The sequence below is a fragment of the Stylophora pistillata genome, chromosome 5, assembly GCF_964205215.1.
Source record: "Stylophora pistillata chromosome 5, jaStyPist1.2, whole genome shotgun sequence".
NCBI lineage: Eukaryota > Metazoa > Cnidaria > Anthozoa > Scleractinia > Pocilloporidae > Stylophora > Stylophora pistillata.
This window is the reverse complement of record NC_142523.1, coordinates 30,050,587-30,070,198: the sequence shown is the minus strand read 5'-3', so window position 1 is coordinate 30,070,198 and position 19,612 is coordinate 30,050,587. Positions and strand designations below refer to the sequence as shown.

The following is a 19,612-nucleotide window of genomic DNA, read 5'->3' as shown; positions in this document are numbered from 1 at the left end:
TTGAGCTAACAAGCCAACTGGGAGCAGGCCATCAAATTAATTCGACATAAACCCGTAGATGATAAATCAAACAACAGCAAACATATGAAACATATGTGTGAACTGCGGTTATGAGACGTATATGAGCGCGATCCTTCGCAGTAAAGCACTATTTGAGCAATAGTGAAAATCAGACCTGAAAAAAACTTCAGGCCTGTACGGGATTCGAACCACTGACCTCTGCGATACTAGTGTTGTTACTAGTGCTTGTTAGCTCAATTGGTAGAGCGCTGCACTAGTATCGCAGAGGTCAGTGGTTCGAATCCCGTACAGGCCTGAAATTTTTTTCAGGTCTGATTTTCATTATTGCTCAAATAGTGCTTTACTGCGAAGGATCGCGCTCATATACGTCTCATAACCGCATTTCACACATATGTTTCATATGTTTGCTGTTGTTTAATAAGGTCTCTTAACATTGAATTCCATTCTCTCAGCTTACTTTCTAGTGATCAATAAAGAATCGCTTCTCACTTCATTCAAGTATGATAGCGTAAAGTGAAAACCAGCCATCACTCTTAGATAAATACTAGAGAACTTTGCCAACCTGAGCCGAAATAAATTCCCAGCGTACTGTATAAAATAATACACACCACACGTGACGGTTAGCTTTAATTTACGTCAACGCGTGAACGGAGGTTTCTCCACGAATGGAAATTATCACTCTGAAGCTATGGATCGATAACAAAAGCAAATTGAGAGAAAAGTTACCTGGAACTCACTTGAATCAGTAACTTAGATAATACATACCGGTCTGGAAGTTTGAGAAACCTTTGGAATACTTTAACTGTCTGCAATCAAAGGTTGAATAGTTAAGAATCACATGCACTTAAAGCTGCACACAGCAGCATATCCGGTGTTTTATGTATCATAAGCTAAATAACGCTGGCATTGTGATTGGTTCTTACCAATGATCTATTGGCGGACAGACGCATTTATCATATAAAACAATCAGAATTCTAGCGCATTAGATCATATCCACATGTATTTTACGCTATATAAGTAATAATCAATTGGATACGTATGATGCACGATCCTTGCAGTAGATAGCGCTACTTAAGCAATAGCGAAAATCAGACCTGAAAAAAGTCAGGCCTGTACGGGATTCGAACCACTGACCTCTGCGATACTAGTGCAGCGCTCTACCAATTGAGCTAACAAGCCAACTGGGAGCAGGCCGTTAAGTTGATTCGTAATAAACCCGTGAACGTGATAAATCAGATACAATGAAATATATGAAGTTCATATATTTTGAACTGCGGTATTAGATACGTATGATGCACGATCCTCGCAGTAAATAGCGCTTTTTAAGCAATAGCGAAAATCAGACCTGAAAAAAATCAGGCCTGTACAGGTTTCGAACCACTGACCTCTGCGATACTAGTGCAGCGCTCTACCAATTGAGGTAACAAGCCAATTTATCACTTTCACGGGTTTATAACGAATCAACTTAACGGCCTGCTCCCAGTTGGCTTGTTAGCTCTATTGCTAAAACAATAGATGATTCTCCCAACAAAATTTCTCGAGTTTTAATGAACTTGTGGCAGCCGTATTCCGCTGCTTTTTGCCCCTTGCGTTTTTCATAATTACTGTCAACTTAACTAAACAGTTCCGTCTTTTGTTCATTTGATACGGTCAGCATATTAGACAATGGATCATATCAGTTAGAGTATCAAAAGAACGTAAGGTCACAAACATCTCTTTTCTAACTTAAAGCGACGATAGCAGAAGTCGCAGTGCAATTTCATCTTTTTGCTAAAATAGTTTACTGTATTACGCTCCTTCTCCTGCAGCGTGTTTCGTATCAAGATAAGTATTCTACAATGTTCGCTTGTTTCTTTTTCGTTTGAAACGAGTTGTATCTGCTACGCATAACTTTTAGGTAAGTGAATTAAAGTTTGCTTCACGTTGTCAAAGTTCTAGAAACTTTTCGTGAGGTAATAATACTTTGTAAGCAATAAAGAATATATGCTGCTTTCTGTAGTCAACAAACCACTTGAGGAACTCGCATGCAAAAGCTAATCTGGCTTCGTCGCAATGCACATCAATCACGTCTCTAAGCAAGACAAGACAAGAGACTTCGAGAGATTTAATAGGAAGGCCGCACAATACTTATAAAGCGATGATTGAATAATTTTGACGCCATATCAATGGGCCATTTGAACTGCTTTTGTTTTGCTGAAGTAAGAAAGACAGGTTTTTGGATTACGTCAGTTAAGAGAAAATAGTTTGTATTTTCCTGGTTACTTTTCTTCGCACTCACTCAAACAAACTTTGATCGTTGAAAAATAGTCAACTTGAATGAAAGGATGACTTAAACTGAAAATAGAGCTGGTAAAGACCTTCTTCAGCTTGACCTATGAAATCCATTTGAAATAAGAAGCAACCTGCTTTGAAGTATTGAAGATCATTCGGTGCCCGACCAAACATAGAAGTTCTTTTGTTGAGTTGATAAACTCAGAATATTAGATTAAAGAAATTACAAAGCATAACAAAATAACATCAACAACATCTTCATTGATGTAGGGGAGTTTGCGTTAAGGAAGATGGGAGAAATCACGGTTAAATTTCATCTTGTTACGGTCTCATGAAGTTCCTTCTCTTCCAATATACCAATTCTGGGAAGTAGTTTTCGTTTGAAAAGACTTGTATCTGCTACTCATAAATTTCATGCCAATGAAACTATGGTACTTGCTCCTGCCAAGTTTTGGAAACTTTTTGGTGGTGATTGATCATCTTCGATGAAGAATATAGGCTGCTTTCTGTAGTCAACAAAACACTCGACGAACGCGAAAGCGAAAACTTCTTTGGCCTTCAGGCAGAACACCTTATCTACCTCCCTAAATAGCTGCACTCTGCAAGTTTAATATCAATTGTTTTACTGACAACTATTGAATTTGCTTTGGTTTGATTCTTTGTCCATCATCTCTCCGCAGCAAACAACACTATGATGTGCCTCGACACGTTAACCTTCATTATTTTTCGAAGTTCTTTCGCTCTACAAAAGTCTGGAAAATTCGTCATTAAGTTGGGTACGATAACCTGACTCAGCGTGGAAGAAGTGAGACGGGGGGGTTAGATTGAGCTTACCCCACCCCCACTCCCTCCCTGTTCACATTAAATTACAATTCCATATGTATTATTTGCTTCTATACCATTCCGAAAGAATATTGTACACCGCACCGCAATGCGCTATATAAGTAAAATAATAAAGTGGTTATAATCATTATCATTAAGTGATAGTTACCTCCAAATGTGATTCACATGAAATCGATGTCAGTGATTTGTCCAACATACACAAATAGAAACACTGAAACAAAAAATGCGTGCGTAAGACTACGCAATCGGAAAGAGAATAAGTAAGAAAGAAAACCGACGCGAGGACAATATGAGCTGTTTAGAAGCTAATAAACAAGAACATGAAAGTGAAACTGATTAGTTACATACTGTGACCTTCAGAAATAATCTCTAAACATTGCATCATTTTTTGTGGCACCTTTAAAGCCACAAACGTCAGACTTGCGATTTCTGCGCTGATCCGTTGAGTTTATGAGCAGAGCTACTTCATGGGGGTTGAGTCAAAATATAGAGCAAATCTAAATTCTGTTCGAGAATGTGTTGATCAAAGTCCTTTTCAGAGCAGCAACAAGGATAAGACTCCACATTTAAGCCTCTTTAGAGAATGTAAATATCTCTTGTCTGAAACAACTACTAAAATCGGTTCTGAATTTCGTTTAGGCGCCACAAATCCAACCAGACAAGAGAAGAAATTTAAAATTGCTCATCCGCAACCAGCCTTCAACTTGTAAACAGGAACACGAAAGTGAAACGAGTGTGTTACCTATTGTGACCTTAGCCTTGAAATAATAATCCCATGACACGCGTCTTTAAACAGCAAATGCGCTGATCCGTTACGTGTAAATAGAACTATTTCATCGGAATGGGGGAAGTTGGAGGAGGTAAGTCAAAAAATGAAAAAGTGGTAGAGCAAAGCACATCAGTTCTTCCCCGGTCCCTTAGGCAATATTTCAAGCAATTCTCGAAGCGGTTCTATTAATACAAAGCAGATAAAGGGCAACACTAGGGGAATACTAAACGTTGAATGATTTACCGCCTGCTCTCGTGTTTGGTGTGATATTTCAAGTAATAGGAGTCAGTAAGTTCTTGAACAGAGGTCAACCATATTCGAATGTCGTTTTCTAGAAGGTTCTGATTAAAGTCCCTTTACAGAACGGCATTGTAACAATTTATGAAGTAAAAAATGAAAAAGCACTAAACTGAGCCTTTCACCGAAAGGAAAATTTTTGAACGAACAGTTTAGTATTCAGTTCACTGGTTATCTTCAGCGACAACATTCAGCATTTTACTTATAGTAAAATGTAGAGCCAGCTGAAAGTATATAGGGTTACAAAATTAGGGGGAAACGTGTCTGGAAACGATGAAGCAGAGAAGATCTTAACCGACTGCGGAGTTGTCTGTGTCAGTTTCTTTCTACGGTTTTACCCTAGACAACATACATTCGAAAATCTTCCCATCTTCAAAACATACCTAACGTGCTTATTGGCAAGAAACTTGACGATCTTCGTTCGTGATCAATCTCGAGAGCAAAGACATGTAGCTCTTGTTGTTGTCCGAAGACAGGTAGATGTTTAGTTTAAATTTCATAATTGGCAAGTCCTGGCCCTTTACGGAAACAACTAAATTACACTCTGACATAATGTACTTACCAGTGAGACTTATCTCAGTGCCTTGCGGAACACAGTAAGGCTGTTAAATACTATTGTTGATCTGATCATCTTTTCACTGCCGTTTTACGGCTCGTGATGGGCTGGCACGAAGAATAAAGGCGCCAGACCGTTTCCTTGCTATCGAAACGTTCCAATTTACATTGGAGGAAGAAACAAAGCGAAATAAGCGATGAGGTTTTTCATTCACCAAATAAAGAATCGCTGTACATCCGTCCGGTTAAGAGACTTTATAATCCAACTACACCAAGACGAGTACAAGTAACGCCATAGACGAGTACAAATATCACGCGGTATTTGTACTCGTCTATTGTAGTACCGGTTAAACAGGTTTTCTCGCATCGCGCGAGCGAAGAATTGAATTGTGGTTACGAAAAGAAAAAATAAGCAAGGGGCGAACAATTTGAATCATATTTCCGACGACGAAGAGTCAAAATGGCTAGCAAGTTCATTAGATGAATCGAACGAAGAAAAACAGCTTGACAACCAGAAGATTTCTTCATTAATGAAGAAAATAGAAACAGCGACACAACAACAGTTCCGCTTCGCATACTTCTGTCACGCACTCCCCGCAAATAAAATCCGCGAAATTCGCCCGCACTGAAATAACAGTTTGGCGTGTTGGATAATAAATAACTTATTAGACATTTGGTTGTGTAGTATCGCTGAGTATTTTTACGAGTTGTGCCGTATTTTGACGAGCCCGTAGGGCGAGTCAAAATACAAATAACGAGTAAAAATACTCAGCGATACTACACAACAAAACGTCTAATAAGACATATATACCTCGCAAAATGAATGAAGGACAAATTCCCAAATTGTTTTCTACAAAATGAAATCGACTTAGCTGTTGGTAAATGTTTAAAATGGAGCAGGCCTAAATTCGTTCATAGAGCCGTTAAGTATAACACTTCGCGCACACGAGCATGGATTTGTGACAAAACTCTTAATGGTTCGTACACTGAGCTATAGTCTTGTTGTATACGTACAGACACTTAGTTGCTTCTCAATCTAGATTACAAATGATCTAGTCTTGCTTCTTTGAGGATTTCAGGTGCTATTGAAGCTTTGCATCAATGTATTTCTCCAGAAAAAAGGCAAGACTCCTCTCAAAGGTGAACAGGGCACCAAACCGAAAGCCACTAAAAGATTATTGCGAAACATACCTGATGACACAGAGTCTATTTTTACACCTGATCTGCGCGTGATCTCATCAGAAATAAAACAGCAGAAGATTGACTTGTTGGGTAAGGTTATAGGGTTAGGAGTGGGAGGGTCATTTAGGAAGTTTCATTGTTTTGGGCTTCAAAGACAAGCCAACCTATTACAGCACTGTTTGACTTGTTTGACAAGTTCTTTTTTTTTTTCGAAGGAGCGCTTTGCTCGTTGGCGAAAGTTAAAAGGTCCATCGACTTCACACTGCCTTAAAGTCATCGCTATATTCAGGGGTGGTGACTTGCGTTGAGTCGGAGGGGAAGAAACACTGTACCCGTGATAGAGCTACAAGACAAGTATTATTGTAAGTGGCCCATTATACGTTAAAACAAATATTTATAAACGGAAAACGCAGTTTTTCACCGGAATAAAAGGTCACGTTAACCGGTATCTTCGCAGAGGAAGTCAACAAAAGACCTTTTATTCTACTCCTTACAGGTAATTAAAAGGTTATTTAAACAGAAACTTTCCACCGCTATAACCAATAACTTTTATTAGGCTTTCTAATACAAGAGAAGTCAATTTTTGGTTGGCACTTTTTAAAAGATTGGAAATAGAACTATTTTTTTCTTTTTTTAATGGGGTCAGTTAGTCCGAGAGTACATAGAAAACATTGCACATCTGAAAATCATTCATTTAGAATCAATTAAAACATCCTTTTACAAGAGGAGGTAGAGAAATAAGTTTACTTTTCAGTTTTAATCTGATCTGCACGAAAGAACGTAAAGGTGAAAAATTCACCGTGAAAAGTATTTAATAAATCTTCTGGAGCCTTGATTCAAGGCTGGTATCCTTGACAAAGTTGAGAAATTCATTCCCGCTATGAAATATTTGCTGATTAATTTCCTTGTCATTGCCATATTCTTGTCACCATTTCTGGCCAATTTCTGCCTGAATAACCTGTTCCGGACAATCAGTTTGTAAAAGGAAGCATAATAGTAAACAGCGCTCTTAAAGCAGAGGAGTGAAAAAGCGAGGGAGGTTTGGGTCGAGTCGCTTAATGAATCCGACCCAGGCCTCCCTCTCTTTTTCACTTTTCAGTTCCAATCTTCGCTCCATTTTACCAACTGAATGCCTGGAACAGGCCAATGCCTGTAACACCCTGGTGTCGTTCTAAAGAATTATTTTTGTCTTATCAGTATTAAATTGAAATAATCTAATGTCATACAGAAAGTGAGCCATAAATTTTGGCCACCTAAGTTCATGGGGCCGTCTATTTTCTTCATGCTTCTTAATTACGCAGATTTTTTCATGTCATTCAGTAGTTTGGCTAATATGGCGTACGTATCTCTTCCATTCTTTAACCGCGATTGAGCGTACTGGATAAGACTTGCTTGCAGGCTCAACACCCTTTGCCTGTTGTAACGGATCATCTGCATTAAAAAAAAAAAAAAAAAAATTAAGATCAGTTAAATAAAAAACACTGCTCATTATTACTGGTATTGTTATTGTAACGGTAACTGATTCCCGGCAGAAAGATAATAACCTCGCTATTTCCACGAAACACAATTTATTCAACTGTAAACAACGGAGGATAACCTAACACGAGCTAGCGACTACTCTTGGAACAATCCAACTAAAATTAACTATGTACTTATCTACGCTTATCTGACCACAAGCAAAGTACTGTCCTTCTCTTTGGCGAGATCTCCTGAAGACTTCCTTCGACGTATCGCACTCCACGGTAAACAGCTCTGGGCTTGACAGCAGAATGTCAGTTTCACATCAGAAAGGAAAAATCCCCTCACTTGTCACTTGTCACACAATATCGCTTGTAGATCACAAACAGGGAACGAAGTCCCAAATCACAACATATATAAGCATCCGAAGAGAGTCTAGAAATTTCCAAAAGTAACTATTTATAACCATTACAATAGTAACTATTTATAACTATTACAGTAAACTCTATAGACCGGTTCACGCTCTTGAGTGCATGCTGGGTAATTAGGGCAAGCAAATCCAAAATGGCGGATACGAACAACACTCTTTTGCTCGATCTGAATACTTATAGTTCAATATAGAAGTCACAGCTACATTTTGAGCTCTTTATGTTATTGCCATCTCGCTCAAAAGTCGTTGACAGTTCAATATCCCAACAACACGATCATGGCCACGCACCTCGAAGATTTTTTGGAACTTTCATGTGGGGAATTGCAGTTTTATCTTAAACAGCGAGGTTTGCCCTCTGGAGGGACACACTCGGATCTTGCTGCTCGTGCTTTGGTAGCTTTTGAACATAAAACGCCTATTCGAGATTCGGCCGAAAGCCAAGCCAAGTCACTACAAAATGAACATGTAGAACTACTACGCACATGCGGTATAAAGGATCCGTTATCCATGGTCGATTGGGAGGACTGTGTAACAAAGTGGCCGCATACAAACATTGGTCAAATATTCTCGTTTATACTTGGAAAAAAAGCTTTCGACACTGACTATATTGGTCAATATAAAATCAGAAAAGCGTATTCATACTTTAAAAGTGGTTTTGTGCACACTGTATACTCAAAAACAATTCATGGACAAGACAAAGTTCTGTTGTTTGCATCTGTCACTCCATCTCAAAGAATTCGCGAAGAACCTCATAAAGTGTGGATAATTTGTAAATCTCCCGGTGAAATTCTTGGGGCATATTGTAGCTGTACAGCTGGATACAGTCAGTGCTGTAATCATGTCATAGCCCTTTTATATAAAGTTGAGTTTGCCAACCAGAAAGGTTTCACAGATCCTTCCTGCACAGATAAGGCATGTGTGTGGAATAATACTAGCAAGAAAGACATCCAACCCATGAAATTAAAGGACATGGTGTTCCAAAGCCACAAGGTAGTCAAAGAAAACCCAAGTTATGCTATTAATAGCAAGGAAAAACAGAACTTTGATCCTCGGCCAGAATCCTTGAGGGTTGTTACCGAAGAAAGCAAGCAAAAGTTTCTAGCTTCTCTTCGAAACATAAATCCTGATGCTGTCATCCATATTTCATATGCACCACCAACTTCTGATGATGTTCCCCCATCACTACAAATTATAGCTGATGATATATCCTCTAAAAACAATGGTGTAGATGCTGATGAATTAGTGAGACAATTTCTGGAACAATTATCTTTCAATGACAGTAGCATTAAAGAATTAGAAAAGGCCACAAGGGATCAGGCTAACTCCAGTATATGGAAAGAGCAAAGAAAAGGTAGAATAACTGCATCTCATTTTCATGAAGTATACACAAAGACAAAAACAATTCTTAGAAAAAGAAAGCCAAATTGCAAAGTAACACCTCTTCTTGAGCGAATTTTAGATTGTACCGATCTGTCAATGATACCTGCCATTAAATGGGGAAGAGAACATGAGAGAGATGCTGCTGCATCATTCTTTGCACAAGAATCCAAAAAACACAAAAATGCAAAGCTTCAGACTTGTGGCTTGTTTATATCTAAAACTTACCCTTTTGTGGGAGCTACCCCAGATGGTATTTTTCACTGCGATTGCTGTGGTCATTCTTGTATTGAGTATAAATGTCCATACTCACTTGCAGACATGAAATTTGATGAGCATTGGAACAATACAACTTATCTAGAATTAGTGAATGGGAATATCATGCTCAAGAGAACCCACAGTTATTATTACCAGATACAAGGACAAATGGCCCTAACAGGATGTCCTAAAACCTTTTTTGTTGTTTGGACTCCACTTAGTGGTGCTCATATTGAAATTATTGAGTTTGATTTAAAACTGTGGCAAGATATCATACCAAATCTAACAATTTTTTTCAAGACTTATGTTGCTAGGGTGTTGCTAGGTACTAGGCCTATTTATTATTGTGCTGTCTGTGAAAAACCCTGTCTTGAGCCAGATGAAATTGAATGTGATGATGAAAACAGTGTTCAGTGTGAATGTTGTATGCTATGGTTTCACTGGGCCTGCTCAAATTTTGAACAAGAATCAACATTCATTTGCAGATTTTGCAATGAACAAGCAATAGATAATGATTAAAATTATAGAGTGGAAGCAATATGACCTCAACAAACTACTAAATAGTACAAAATAGTGCGGATGAAACCAAAACATTATAGTATTTAGTATTACTAAAGTTTCAAAGTTATTGTTTGAACATTGTTGTAGCTATATACAAACATGTTTGTGTAATTCCATAAAGGAATTGTATTCTAGAAGATGTGTAAATAAACTTGACTACCATAGCTTATAACCTGTGAGAAAATTGAATGGGAACATTTTGGACTGGTACAAAATGCAAACATAATTGATGAAATGAAATCTATGTACTCAAAGGCTTTTTCATATTACATATTGCTGCACAAATGATGATTATGTCATCCAAATGGGAAAGAATGCTAATGGGAATTTCTTGCTTTAACATAGCAAAGTCTTTAATTCGCTTGATAGCCTGCTCGACATAAATCCGTACATTAGCAATAAGTGATGTGTTCCTAACATCAGCACCTGACATCTGGAGATTGGAATGCTTGGAGGGTGGAATTGTTAGAGAACATTGGTAGTATGCTAACAGGTCATGAATCTTGAATCCCCTGTCTGCCATAACTTGGTCATGTGGCTGAAGATAGTTTAAGAAACCACTGTTTTCTACAATAAAAACATCAGATGACCTCCCACTGAAGGTCTCAGAGACAAATGATATGTGGCCATTTGGTGTTATCCCTATCAAAAACTTTAACGTGTAGTGTTGTTTGTAATTTGACCAACACATTGCCGCATTCTCTAAGCTTGATGGGGTTTCAGAGAATAGTTCTGTGCAGTCAATGATGACTCTACACTTTCTGTAATATCGTCGAAACATATCAGGCATATTTCTTTGAATTAAATACCTATCTGGCCAGGAAATCATCCACTTTAATTCTTTAGACATCAGCTTAACCCAAGTGGTAAAGACAGAGCTGACAGTCGCCTCGGAAACTTTGAACCTTAAAGCCAGATCAAATACAAAGAGTCCTAGCTTGATTCGCATCATGGTTAGCAAAAACTCTTGCTCCAAGGTTAGAGCTCTCTGTACATTATTTGACCTGGGCTTGGTGGTGTCCTTCAAAGCACTTTCTTTGTCTCCTTTCCAGTAGTGCATACACATGGCTTTTTCAAAGAGTGTATTAAACATCAATTGAAATGTTTCTACGTTAGGGAATCCAGTGAAACGCTGGACATCTTGCTCTGTTGTTAAATCAGCAAACTTCATACTTCCGTATGTTAGCGGATTTATTATCAAGCATTGAGTTCCTTCTTCTTTGAAGCTTGAGTTATTGGATGCCTCAGCAGTAGAGACAACTTCGTGTCTTGCCACAAGCTTTCTTTTCTTGGGTGAAGGTTTGTTAGAGTCACTTGGCACCATATACAAAGTTGGAGTTGGTGAGGAGTACGTTGGCTTTCCATATTGAAAGTGATTCGAACAAACAGTCTTGTAGTTGCCGGGTTCGAATCCAACAAGTCCTTTGGATATGCTGGCAATCCATTGGGCTCTTTTCTTTGGATCCTTCGGAATAAAATGCCAGCGAAGATTTTCGACATGTGACCGTTTCACTATCTTTTTTGGATATCTTGAGTCGTTGTTACAACCTCCAACACAACATCGGTAGTTAACCATTATATATCTTATTTTTTGACGCATTAAAATCGAAAATACAGAGCTCAAAATGTAGCTGTGACTTTTATCTTGAACTGTCAATACTAAAAATTGCGACCAGTTCTGAAACAAAGCCGATATTCATTAAGTATTCAGATCAAGCAAAAGAGTGTAGCCGAGCGTGTCCGCCATTTTGGATTTGCTTGCCCTAATTACCCAGCATGCACTCAAGAGCGTGAACCGGTCTATTTTTAAACTGATGAGTCACAGTTCTAGAAAATTATTAAAAAAAACACTTTTCGTGACATTGACCTTCGCGAACTCTCTAGACAATTCCGATCCTTGTAACATTATTTACCTCTTTTTTTGCAGCTTCTGAGATTGAATTGTATGCTTCCTCTGCTTCTTCTTTGGCTTTTTGAAGCTGATAATGGAAAATGCACAAAAACAATTTGGTAGTCTTCCATTCTAGCATTCGACTTGATTCTTCAAAACCTCAACATGACCTTCAAGTGATAAATGTCTATTGCATAGTATCGCTGAGTATTTTTACGAGTTGTACCGTGTTTTGACGAGCCCGTAGGGCGAGTCAAAATACAAACAACGAGTAAAAATAATCAGCAATAACACACTACAAAACGTTAAATAATAGATTTATTATCCAACACGCCACATTGTTATTTCATTGCGGGCGAATTTCGCGGATATTTCTGGAGTGCAAATATCGTGTGATATCGTGTGATATTTGTACTCGTCTCGCGCGTTATTTGTACTCGACGAAGCATATTTGGATAATAAAAATCACGAGCAACAGAATGAGGGGAAAACTACCAAAGGAATGTATATCACGTGCAAAACGCAAGTTTGTCTGAATCTTACCGCTTCTTGGTTCTTAGGTTTGGCTTTTTCCAGTGCTTTTGTTTCATTCTCAAACTCCACCAGTTTACAAGTACGACAGAAAAGCATCTCCTACAGAATAGGAAGTGGACGAAATAAATGCGTTAGAAAGTTAAAATGTTCATCTTGGGACTGTAAAAAAATAGAATAACCAAGTTACAAAAGTTAGGGTGTTACATTTGCCATCCCGAAGTCCCAAATTTCAGCCTATTGATGGTTCCATATTAAATTCTTCCACAAAGCTTCGTGATTAAAAACTATTCAAGTGAGTTCACCTCTCTGTTCCACCATTTCAGCCTTGGTTTACAAATTTTCCCCGTTGTAACTAGACAGCAGAGCAGTACAAAAATAAAAATACTCTAACTCCAGAGCTAATACAATACAAGAGTTCTGTTTTCTGAAGGTGCTTCAGACAGAGAGGTAGAGCCCAGTCCACTTGTTCACAACATGACCATGCTCTTATCCCAGCCCAGTCCCCAAAGAAAAAATGTTTATCACCTTCTCCACCCTTGCCCATCACCACCAAATCCCACCCCCTCCCCCCTGAAAAATTATACCCAAGTTTTCTAAAAACATTTCACAAACCTTGGCAGCATCCATGTATCCAGAATAAAGTTCTAGAGTAAAACCTAGAGTGTTAATTGTCATCATTAGTGGGCATAACATCCAGTGATTCCTGGAGAAATGATCACCGAGACACAAAGACAAAAACAAAACAAAACTGATTAAACTATTGGAATTGTGGAACACTGCCATCAAGGGTACAAGATCCCCCAGAAAAAAGCTTCCATACCTTGACACCATTTAGTGGACTTGAAAAAGTCACAAAGCTTCTGGAAAAGTAATCAGAGTAAACATTAAAAACTGGCACTTCATCTAACCAAGGTAACATCCACCCAATGTAAGTTGTATGTTCTAAATACTGTTCACTGTAAATTTTTTCTAGTACTAACAAAGAGAATGTCTTCAACAATCAAGAGCTTCTTTTTTAGCTCAATCGGTTAGAGCACCGGATTGTGTTGTGCGGGAGGTCGAGGGTTCGAGCCCTGGCTGGACCAGTAATCATGGTCTTAAAATAGGTGAGGAAAATTTGCTACCTTTCTATAAAATCAAGAAATGGATAGATATGCTAGTCTTCTCGGATAAGGATGAATATATATTAAAACTGTAGGCCCCGTCTCCTGCAGGGTTGGGGTAGGAGATGTCAATTTCCCACACATGATATTACTGTGTGATGATTGTCCTCCCCTGGGGTGGGATGGGTGGGATATCTGCTGAAGATGGGCTGTATTGCCCTTTGCATATCAGACATTTAGATTTATATGTTCAATTCCTTTATTCTCCTAACCTTCATACACTATTCAGCTGTGATAATGTAGGGAGAACTTCCATAGTAGATCAGGCTTAACACTTCCAAAACAGAGCTACACATAATTTTCAAGCTAGTACTGCAAATGGGATATAAGCTCTGGCAGGATGAGCCTTGTGAGCTGATTTCACCATTCATAGAAACATTTTCCCTCTCATTGTCAGTTATTACAAGATGGTTGGAGTGACCAGAACTACAATGTAGCATTGGAGTTGTGGTAAATCAGTGTTTATTTGTATATTGGAAAAAAAAAACATCATCCAAATCATGTCTGGTCCAATATTGCTATAAATTATTACTAATAATTTATGTATTTTCATATTTACTCAATACATCTGTTTGTTCCATATTTTTCTAATATTTAACACTTTGGGCCATTACTTCCAATGTAAGCAATAGTGGACCAGACATGATTTGGATGATGTATAGGCAATTTCAGAAAAAGAACAAAAACCCTTTTAGTTCCTTGGTGCTGTTATCATTACCATGAGCAGATGCCATCATGATGCCAGAGCTAAAATCATTCACTGCTCTAAGAAGTAACACCAGTATCTGAAGTTGACAAAGAAATTCAAAATCACCATTATGATACTTTAACATAAGTATAATTCTGCCAGGGTAAAACTGTCATCATACATCATTATACATTGTTATACAACAAGATCTTCATCATTAATAATAACACTTCAAGTATATTTTGACTTAGATGTTCTTCTGATATCAACATTTTGGCCATACTTTCTTTCTAAAATTATACGAGACTGGACCATAGACTAAAGTGAGATTTCAGGGTGAAATTTACCACGGTCAGCCTAGCTGAAAACCATAGTGCAGATGATACATTGTAGTAAAGAAAGATTGCTATGTCGTTGCTGACTGTGTAGCATTTTGGTAAAGTTCTATAATAATGAAAAAAAAAAAAAAAATTCACTGGAAGAATCTCAAAATTGGCAACACTTAGAGCCAAAAACTAAAATTTCACTTTCCTCTTGAAGCACACTCTTATCACAGACCTGTGCTGTTTAGTGTAAATTAAACCAATCGACAAAATCACAAATTTATTGTTTATTTATGACCGATAATATAAATTTACAAATTTACACATTAATGGCTTTCCAATCACAATTTCCTGCAGAGTTGACATTTTAGAATACCCTAAATTTTCCCCTCAAAGACCCCAGAGCAAACCAACGATGGGGATGAACTCTATCCTTTACCCACAAGCTGCAGAGGATGCAGAGCATTCAAGCCCAGACTAACTTGTTGGAAGGCAAGCATTTATGCCAACTCTGATGCATGAGTGATCACAACATAATTACTCCTTACAATGTCATTACTAGTTAAAATAATAATATCAGGCAGACATTGAGTGATGAGAATAGAGAATACTATCAATTAAGGAAATATCAGCTGATCCAATACCAAATTCTCTTAACTAATATCAAAAGAATTGTATAGAAAAAGTCAAGAGAATTCCTAAAGAGATCTGAAAGGGGAAGGGTTAGCCAGCTGAGCCTTCCAAATAATATTCATTTTAGTGAATCATAATGCCTCCCTAGGGTAAATTTTCAGTTGGTACCAGTCATTAAAATTTATTCCTTACTAACACTGACCCCATATGTCTCTTTGGGAAGTGGTGTCTACTCTTCCACACTATCTCTTCTTTTCTGAAATTCTTCATCAAGATCCTAACCAGGAGGAATAACTTCTAATTATTTTTATTTCTAAAAATAGGCCAAGTCATTCTGGTAATGGTTAAATTCAAAAGAAAGTTAAGTCATACGTGGGCCGGTCCTCATTATATGCACTTTGGCTGGAGTGTTTTCTAAACCCTTTAATCCCTAATAGTGATTGGAATATAATTTCTCCTTACAATGTCACCCCTGAATCACACATTAAGGCCAGGAGAATAAAGGAAATGACCACCAACTGGAGAAGCTCTTGATTGTTGAACAAATTCTCCTTGTTAGCACCTTAAGAAATGTATAGAGAACAGTATGGACAATATACATACTGATTTTAGGGTGTAAAGGGTTAATGCCCACAGGAAAGAATGAGGCCTACAGCAACATGAGCTGGTGAGAGGTTGATCTGCAATGGCAGGAGGTTTAACACTGATAAGGAAGACTCAAGGATTTCAACAAAAGCTGGTTACTGGCTTATGGAAAAGTTTAATGAAACTCATGAAGATCTCTCATCATAATTTAGGTACAGACCCCCAACAAATCATTCCTAAACTTGTCTTAAATTTTCTTGCAGGCAGAGAAATGTGCATCAAAGAACCATCTCTCTGTACCCCAGCACAAACTACAATTCATATTTTACAACCCTGAATGGGATGTACACGGTATGTAATCATAAACTTTAAGATATTCCAGTAATATTATGATAATTCTAAAAACTTAAAATAAAAAAATCAAAGCAATTGAGACAAAAAACATTAGTAGAAAACCACTTTAAACACTTTTTACCTGTGACTATGATGTCAAAACTCATCCACTGCTTGCGATAAACTTGTCATTTAAGATGTTTTTTCACTTTGCTTGTAACTGGTGGCTATGTAAGTTAGAATAAAAAAAGGTGTGAAGGTGTAGTCTGATCGTCCGGGTGAGTGTAGTCCTGAGAAGGACTGTTGTCGGTGGCAGTGACTGACGTTTCGACAACGGAAGTCATCATCAGAGTCAAGTGAGTGATTGTTGTCAGTAGAATGTTCTTATTCCAGTTCGTAAGAACATTCTACTGACAACAATCACTCACTTGACTCTGATGATGACTTCCGCACAGGTTGTCAAAACGTCAGTCACTGCCACCGACAACAGTCCTTCTCAGGACTACACTCACCCGGACGATCAGACTAGACCTTCACATGTTACCCCCGGGTTCAAACCATTTACTGCAATAAAAAAAAGGTGTTTATACTTTTAGTGAGCATAAGAGATGCCATAGACAACTGGTTAACCTACTGGTCTAAATAGAAAAGCCAGAGGGTTTATTACTCAGAGAGAGGAGTTTGATCATGATCGTTATCAAACTTCATTTTGCCAAGTTGCAGCAGACACTTGTGTGGTTACAAAAAAATCACCCAGGTATAGGCACACAATCAGCAAGAAAATTGTTTGCACATTACCACTGAAATGGAGATAATTATTCTGGAATATTTGGCATACCAAATATATCCCTTGTACCCCCACTTTCACCTCCTCTTTTCCTCTTCAATGTTGCACTTTGTTTTATATATTATTTGTTTTTGTTTTTTTTTACAACATTGGTGACTGGTGGAAGGTGAGTGTTGCAAGAAACTGAAGTTCTCCTAAATGCTTCCTTGACAGTGGCTCCATGAATTTTGTATGTTAATTAATTTTTATATCTTGTAGGCCCCTCATTATCTTTTAACTTCCAAGATCTGATTGTAAATTCTCCCCTTTAGTTGCTATACTCATTCCCTTGTAAATTAGTTTCAACAATTTGTTGTTTAAAGATCAAGATGACAACCTCTACCAGATAACTTTTAGTATTCTCATTACCTGTTTACTGGGAAATGTTTGGAGGTTATAGGGAGAGGTTACATGTTAATCACTTCTTAGAGTTCAAAGATTAGAAGGGAGCCCAAACTAGCATGTCTTTTTCCAGTATAAACAACAACAACGACAATTTAACATTTATACAGCGCAAACTACTATAGAGATAATCAGTTGCGCTTTACAATGAGTTAAGGTGAGATCGGACGTCAGAATTCATCAGGCGCAATATGCAGCCACTTCAGTCCATGTATTAAGTGACCTCACCTTCCCTCACCAATTCACCCTTGATTGGACACTACACAAAGATAGACCACAACACCGGGCACTATGTGTCCGACTCTTTTTATCGTCCCTATCTGAGAAGACTAGAAAGTCTAACCATTTGCAGATTGAACTTCATGACACTTATCAATTATAGGATAAACACGCAAATCGTGGAGTTTAAAATACTATAAGCTTCATTTTGCCATGGTATGACTGTTGATTAACATGACTACATACCCCATGTTCACAGATATCTCTGCCAAACACCTGTAAGAGTATCATTGGTTATTATTTGAGAGACTCACGTTTTCCTCTTTCAGAAACTTTTGCAAAACTTCATCTCTTGAAAATGCCGGGTGGACCACAACAAGTTGAAGAAATCTGAAGAAAACCAAAAAAATATAGTTACATATTTTTCAAAAATATAAAATTTTGCATATTATAACATTTTGAGATGTGGCTAGCCATATACTATGTATGCATGTGAATCAACATTATTTGTTAGAAAGTAAATTCCATGTTAATTCAGAGAAAAAACTATTATTAATAATGACTCCTTTGTCTTCTTCACTTTCATTGACCTGTTAAGGCAAAAATAGCAAAGATAGATCAACGTTGCTTGATTCTGGGCACTGTTAACTCTTTACATCCTAAAGTCATTATGTTTATTCTCCATACTCATTTCGTTATGTTTCCTGTGGTTCTGGTAAAGAGAATTTGTTTCACGATCAGGAGCTTTCTCAATTTATGATCATTTACCTCATTCTCATAACCTTTTAGTGCGATTCAGCAAAGACAAAGTAGAGAGACACTCTTATAGAAAGTAAAGCAGTTAAATTGAGGTCAGGATACCATTTCCTTAAGGATAACCTGGGGTAAATTTCTATTAAATCAAAGATAATTAAACGTTGTGAATTTACAATGCTGGTTTAAATGGTGAATTTTGCGATCTCACCTGAATAGAGTGAATGGCAATCGAGAATGAAGGGGAAAATATGGATAGGGCACGTGTGTTGGCCTTAGCCTACACAGCAGGCGTAATTAGGAAAAGCAAATACTCTGAGTTTTCTTAGAGAAAAAATGTCCGCCATCATTGATTCTAATGGAAGCGGAAAGCTGGGGAAAGAAAGAAATTTTTACCAAAGAGCAAAGAGTACCAAGGGGGCCTGTGACAGTTAAAAATAAGGATAAGAGCCTGGGTGGGAGGGTGAGTCTTCTCCCCTTCCCCAAACCTACCCCCACCGTCCACTTTGACTCCAAAGCAGCATGGTAAATCCTCACGGAACAGCGTACGCACGTCAGTAAAATTTCAGACATACGCAGATGACGTCCCGTGTTGTGTTTACTTTTCCCATCTACGTTTTAAAACTTAACCGTTGAATATCTTATCAAAACACAAAGTCTCTGGTAGTTTAATACTTAAACCGCGAAGACTGCAACGGAGTTAAGGATTCTACCGTTTTATTTTTTTTCTTTTCATCGACTTAGTGGTAGAAATGCTATTTTTTCGTACTGTTTTGTCATTCATTGCGCGTGGTGTTTATTATTTGGAATTTCGAAACGGACAAGTTGAAGAATTGGCATCGTAGTTTCAAGGGAAATTGAGGTTTGGAGCCCACTGTTTTTCGTATTAAAGTTATTTTCATCTTTTTAACGCGCGTTCGAGATGTAATGGAGGAATGAAATAAATTATATCGACTGAGTAAAGCAAGCGCACGATGCTCGAGGTAAGATTATAAACTAGGTTATCTTGACCCTATCTTGGGGGTGTTGGTGGTAATAGGTCGATTAGCTTACATTCAATATCGCCCACCCGAGATCGAGAGTGAACTCCAGTTTATTCGTCAACAGGAACCAAGAGCAGTTAATTATCAATCACTTCTCGGGTACTCGTTGGTGGTATTGATGATGTTAATTGACTGATATCGATTGTTAAATCAATGCTTATTTCTTTTGGGCGCTTTGAATGTGGAGGATCGACCAT

At 37.9% G+C, this 19,612-nt stretch overlaps 1 protein-coding gene and 1 long non-coding RNA gene across 6 annotated transcripts; one reads left to right on the top strand and one right to left on the bottom strand.

Annotated features, from left to right (window-relative positions):
* Positions 1-6,472: 6,472 nt before the first annotated feature.
* On the bottom strand, positions 6,473-18,860 carry LOC148731374 (sorting nexin-5-like). Of its 5 annotated transcripts, none has more exons than XM_088760771.1 (9): positions 17,934-18,577; positions 16,315-16,399; positions 15,457-15,531; positions 14,329-14,395; positions 13,268-13,307; positions 13,060-13,150; positions 12,457-12,546; positions 11,936-12,001; positions 6,473-7,369 (listed from the first exon to the last, which is right to left on the bottom strand). In XM_088760771.1, exons 5-9 carry the CDS (start codon positions 13,276-13,278, stop codon positions 7,232-7,234), a joined length of 396 nt encoding a protein of 131 aa, XP_088616897.1. In that variant the 5' UTR covers positions 13,279-13,307; positions 14,329-14,395; positions 15,457-15,531; positions 16,315-16,399; positions 17,934-18,577; the 3' UTR covers positions 6,473-7,231. The 5 variants fall into 5 exon arrangements, with proteins under 5 accessions (XP_088616897.1, XP_088616898.1, XP_088616901.1 ...); XM_088760772.1 differs by having other exon boundaries at positions 13,268-13,304; XM_088760775.1 differs by having other exon boundaries at positions 13,060-13,103; positions 17,934-18,576.
* Positions 16,329-18,550, top strand: LOC148731375 (uncharacterized). Its single transcript, XR_016001504.1, has 2 exons — positions 16,329-16,423; positions 16,753-18,550. It is a non-coding gene; the product is annotated as an uncharacterized LOC148731375 (long non-coding RNA).
* Positions 18,861-19,612: the final 752 nt, after the last annotated feature.

What these genes read in the sequence shown, in the direction of transcription:
- LOC148731374 (XM_088760774.1), bottom strand. An exon ending in AACCTAAGAACCAAGAAGCG is followed by an intron (nt 12,002 to 12,456) that starts GTAAGATTCAGA and finishes TTCCATTATCAG; the next exon opens with CTTCAAAAAGCCAAAGAAGA. An exon ending in CAGAAGCTGCAAAAAAAGAG is followed by an intron (nt 7,370 to 11,935) that starts GTAAATAATGTT and finishes TTTTTAATGCAG; the next exon opens with ATGATCCGTTACAACAGGCA.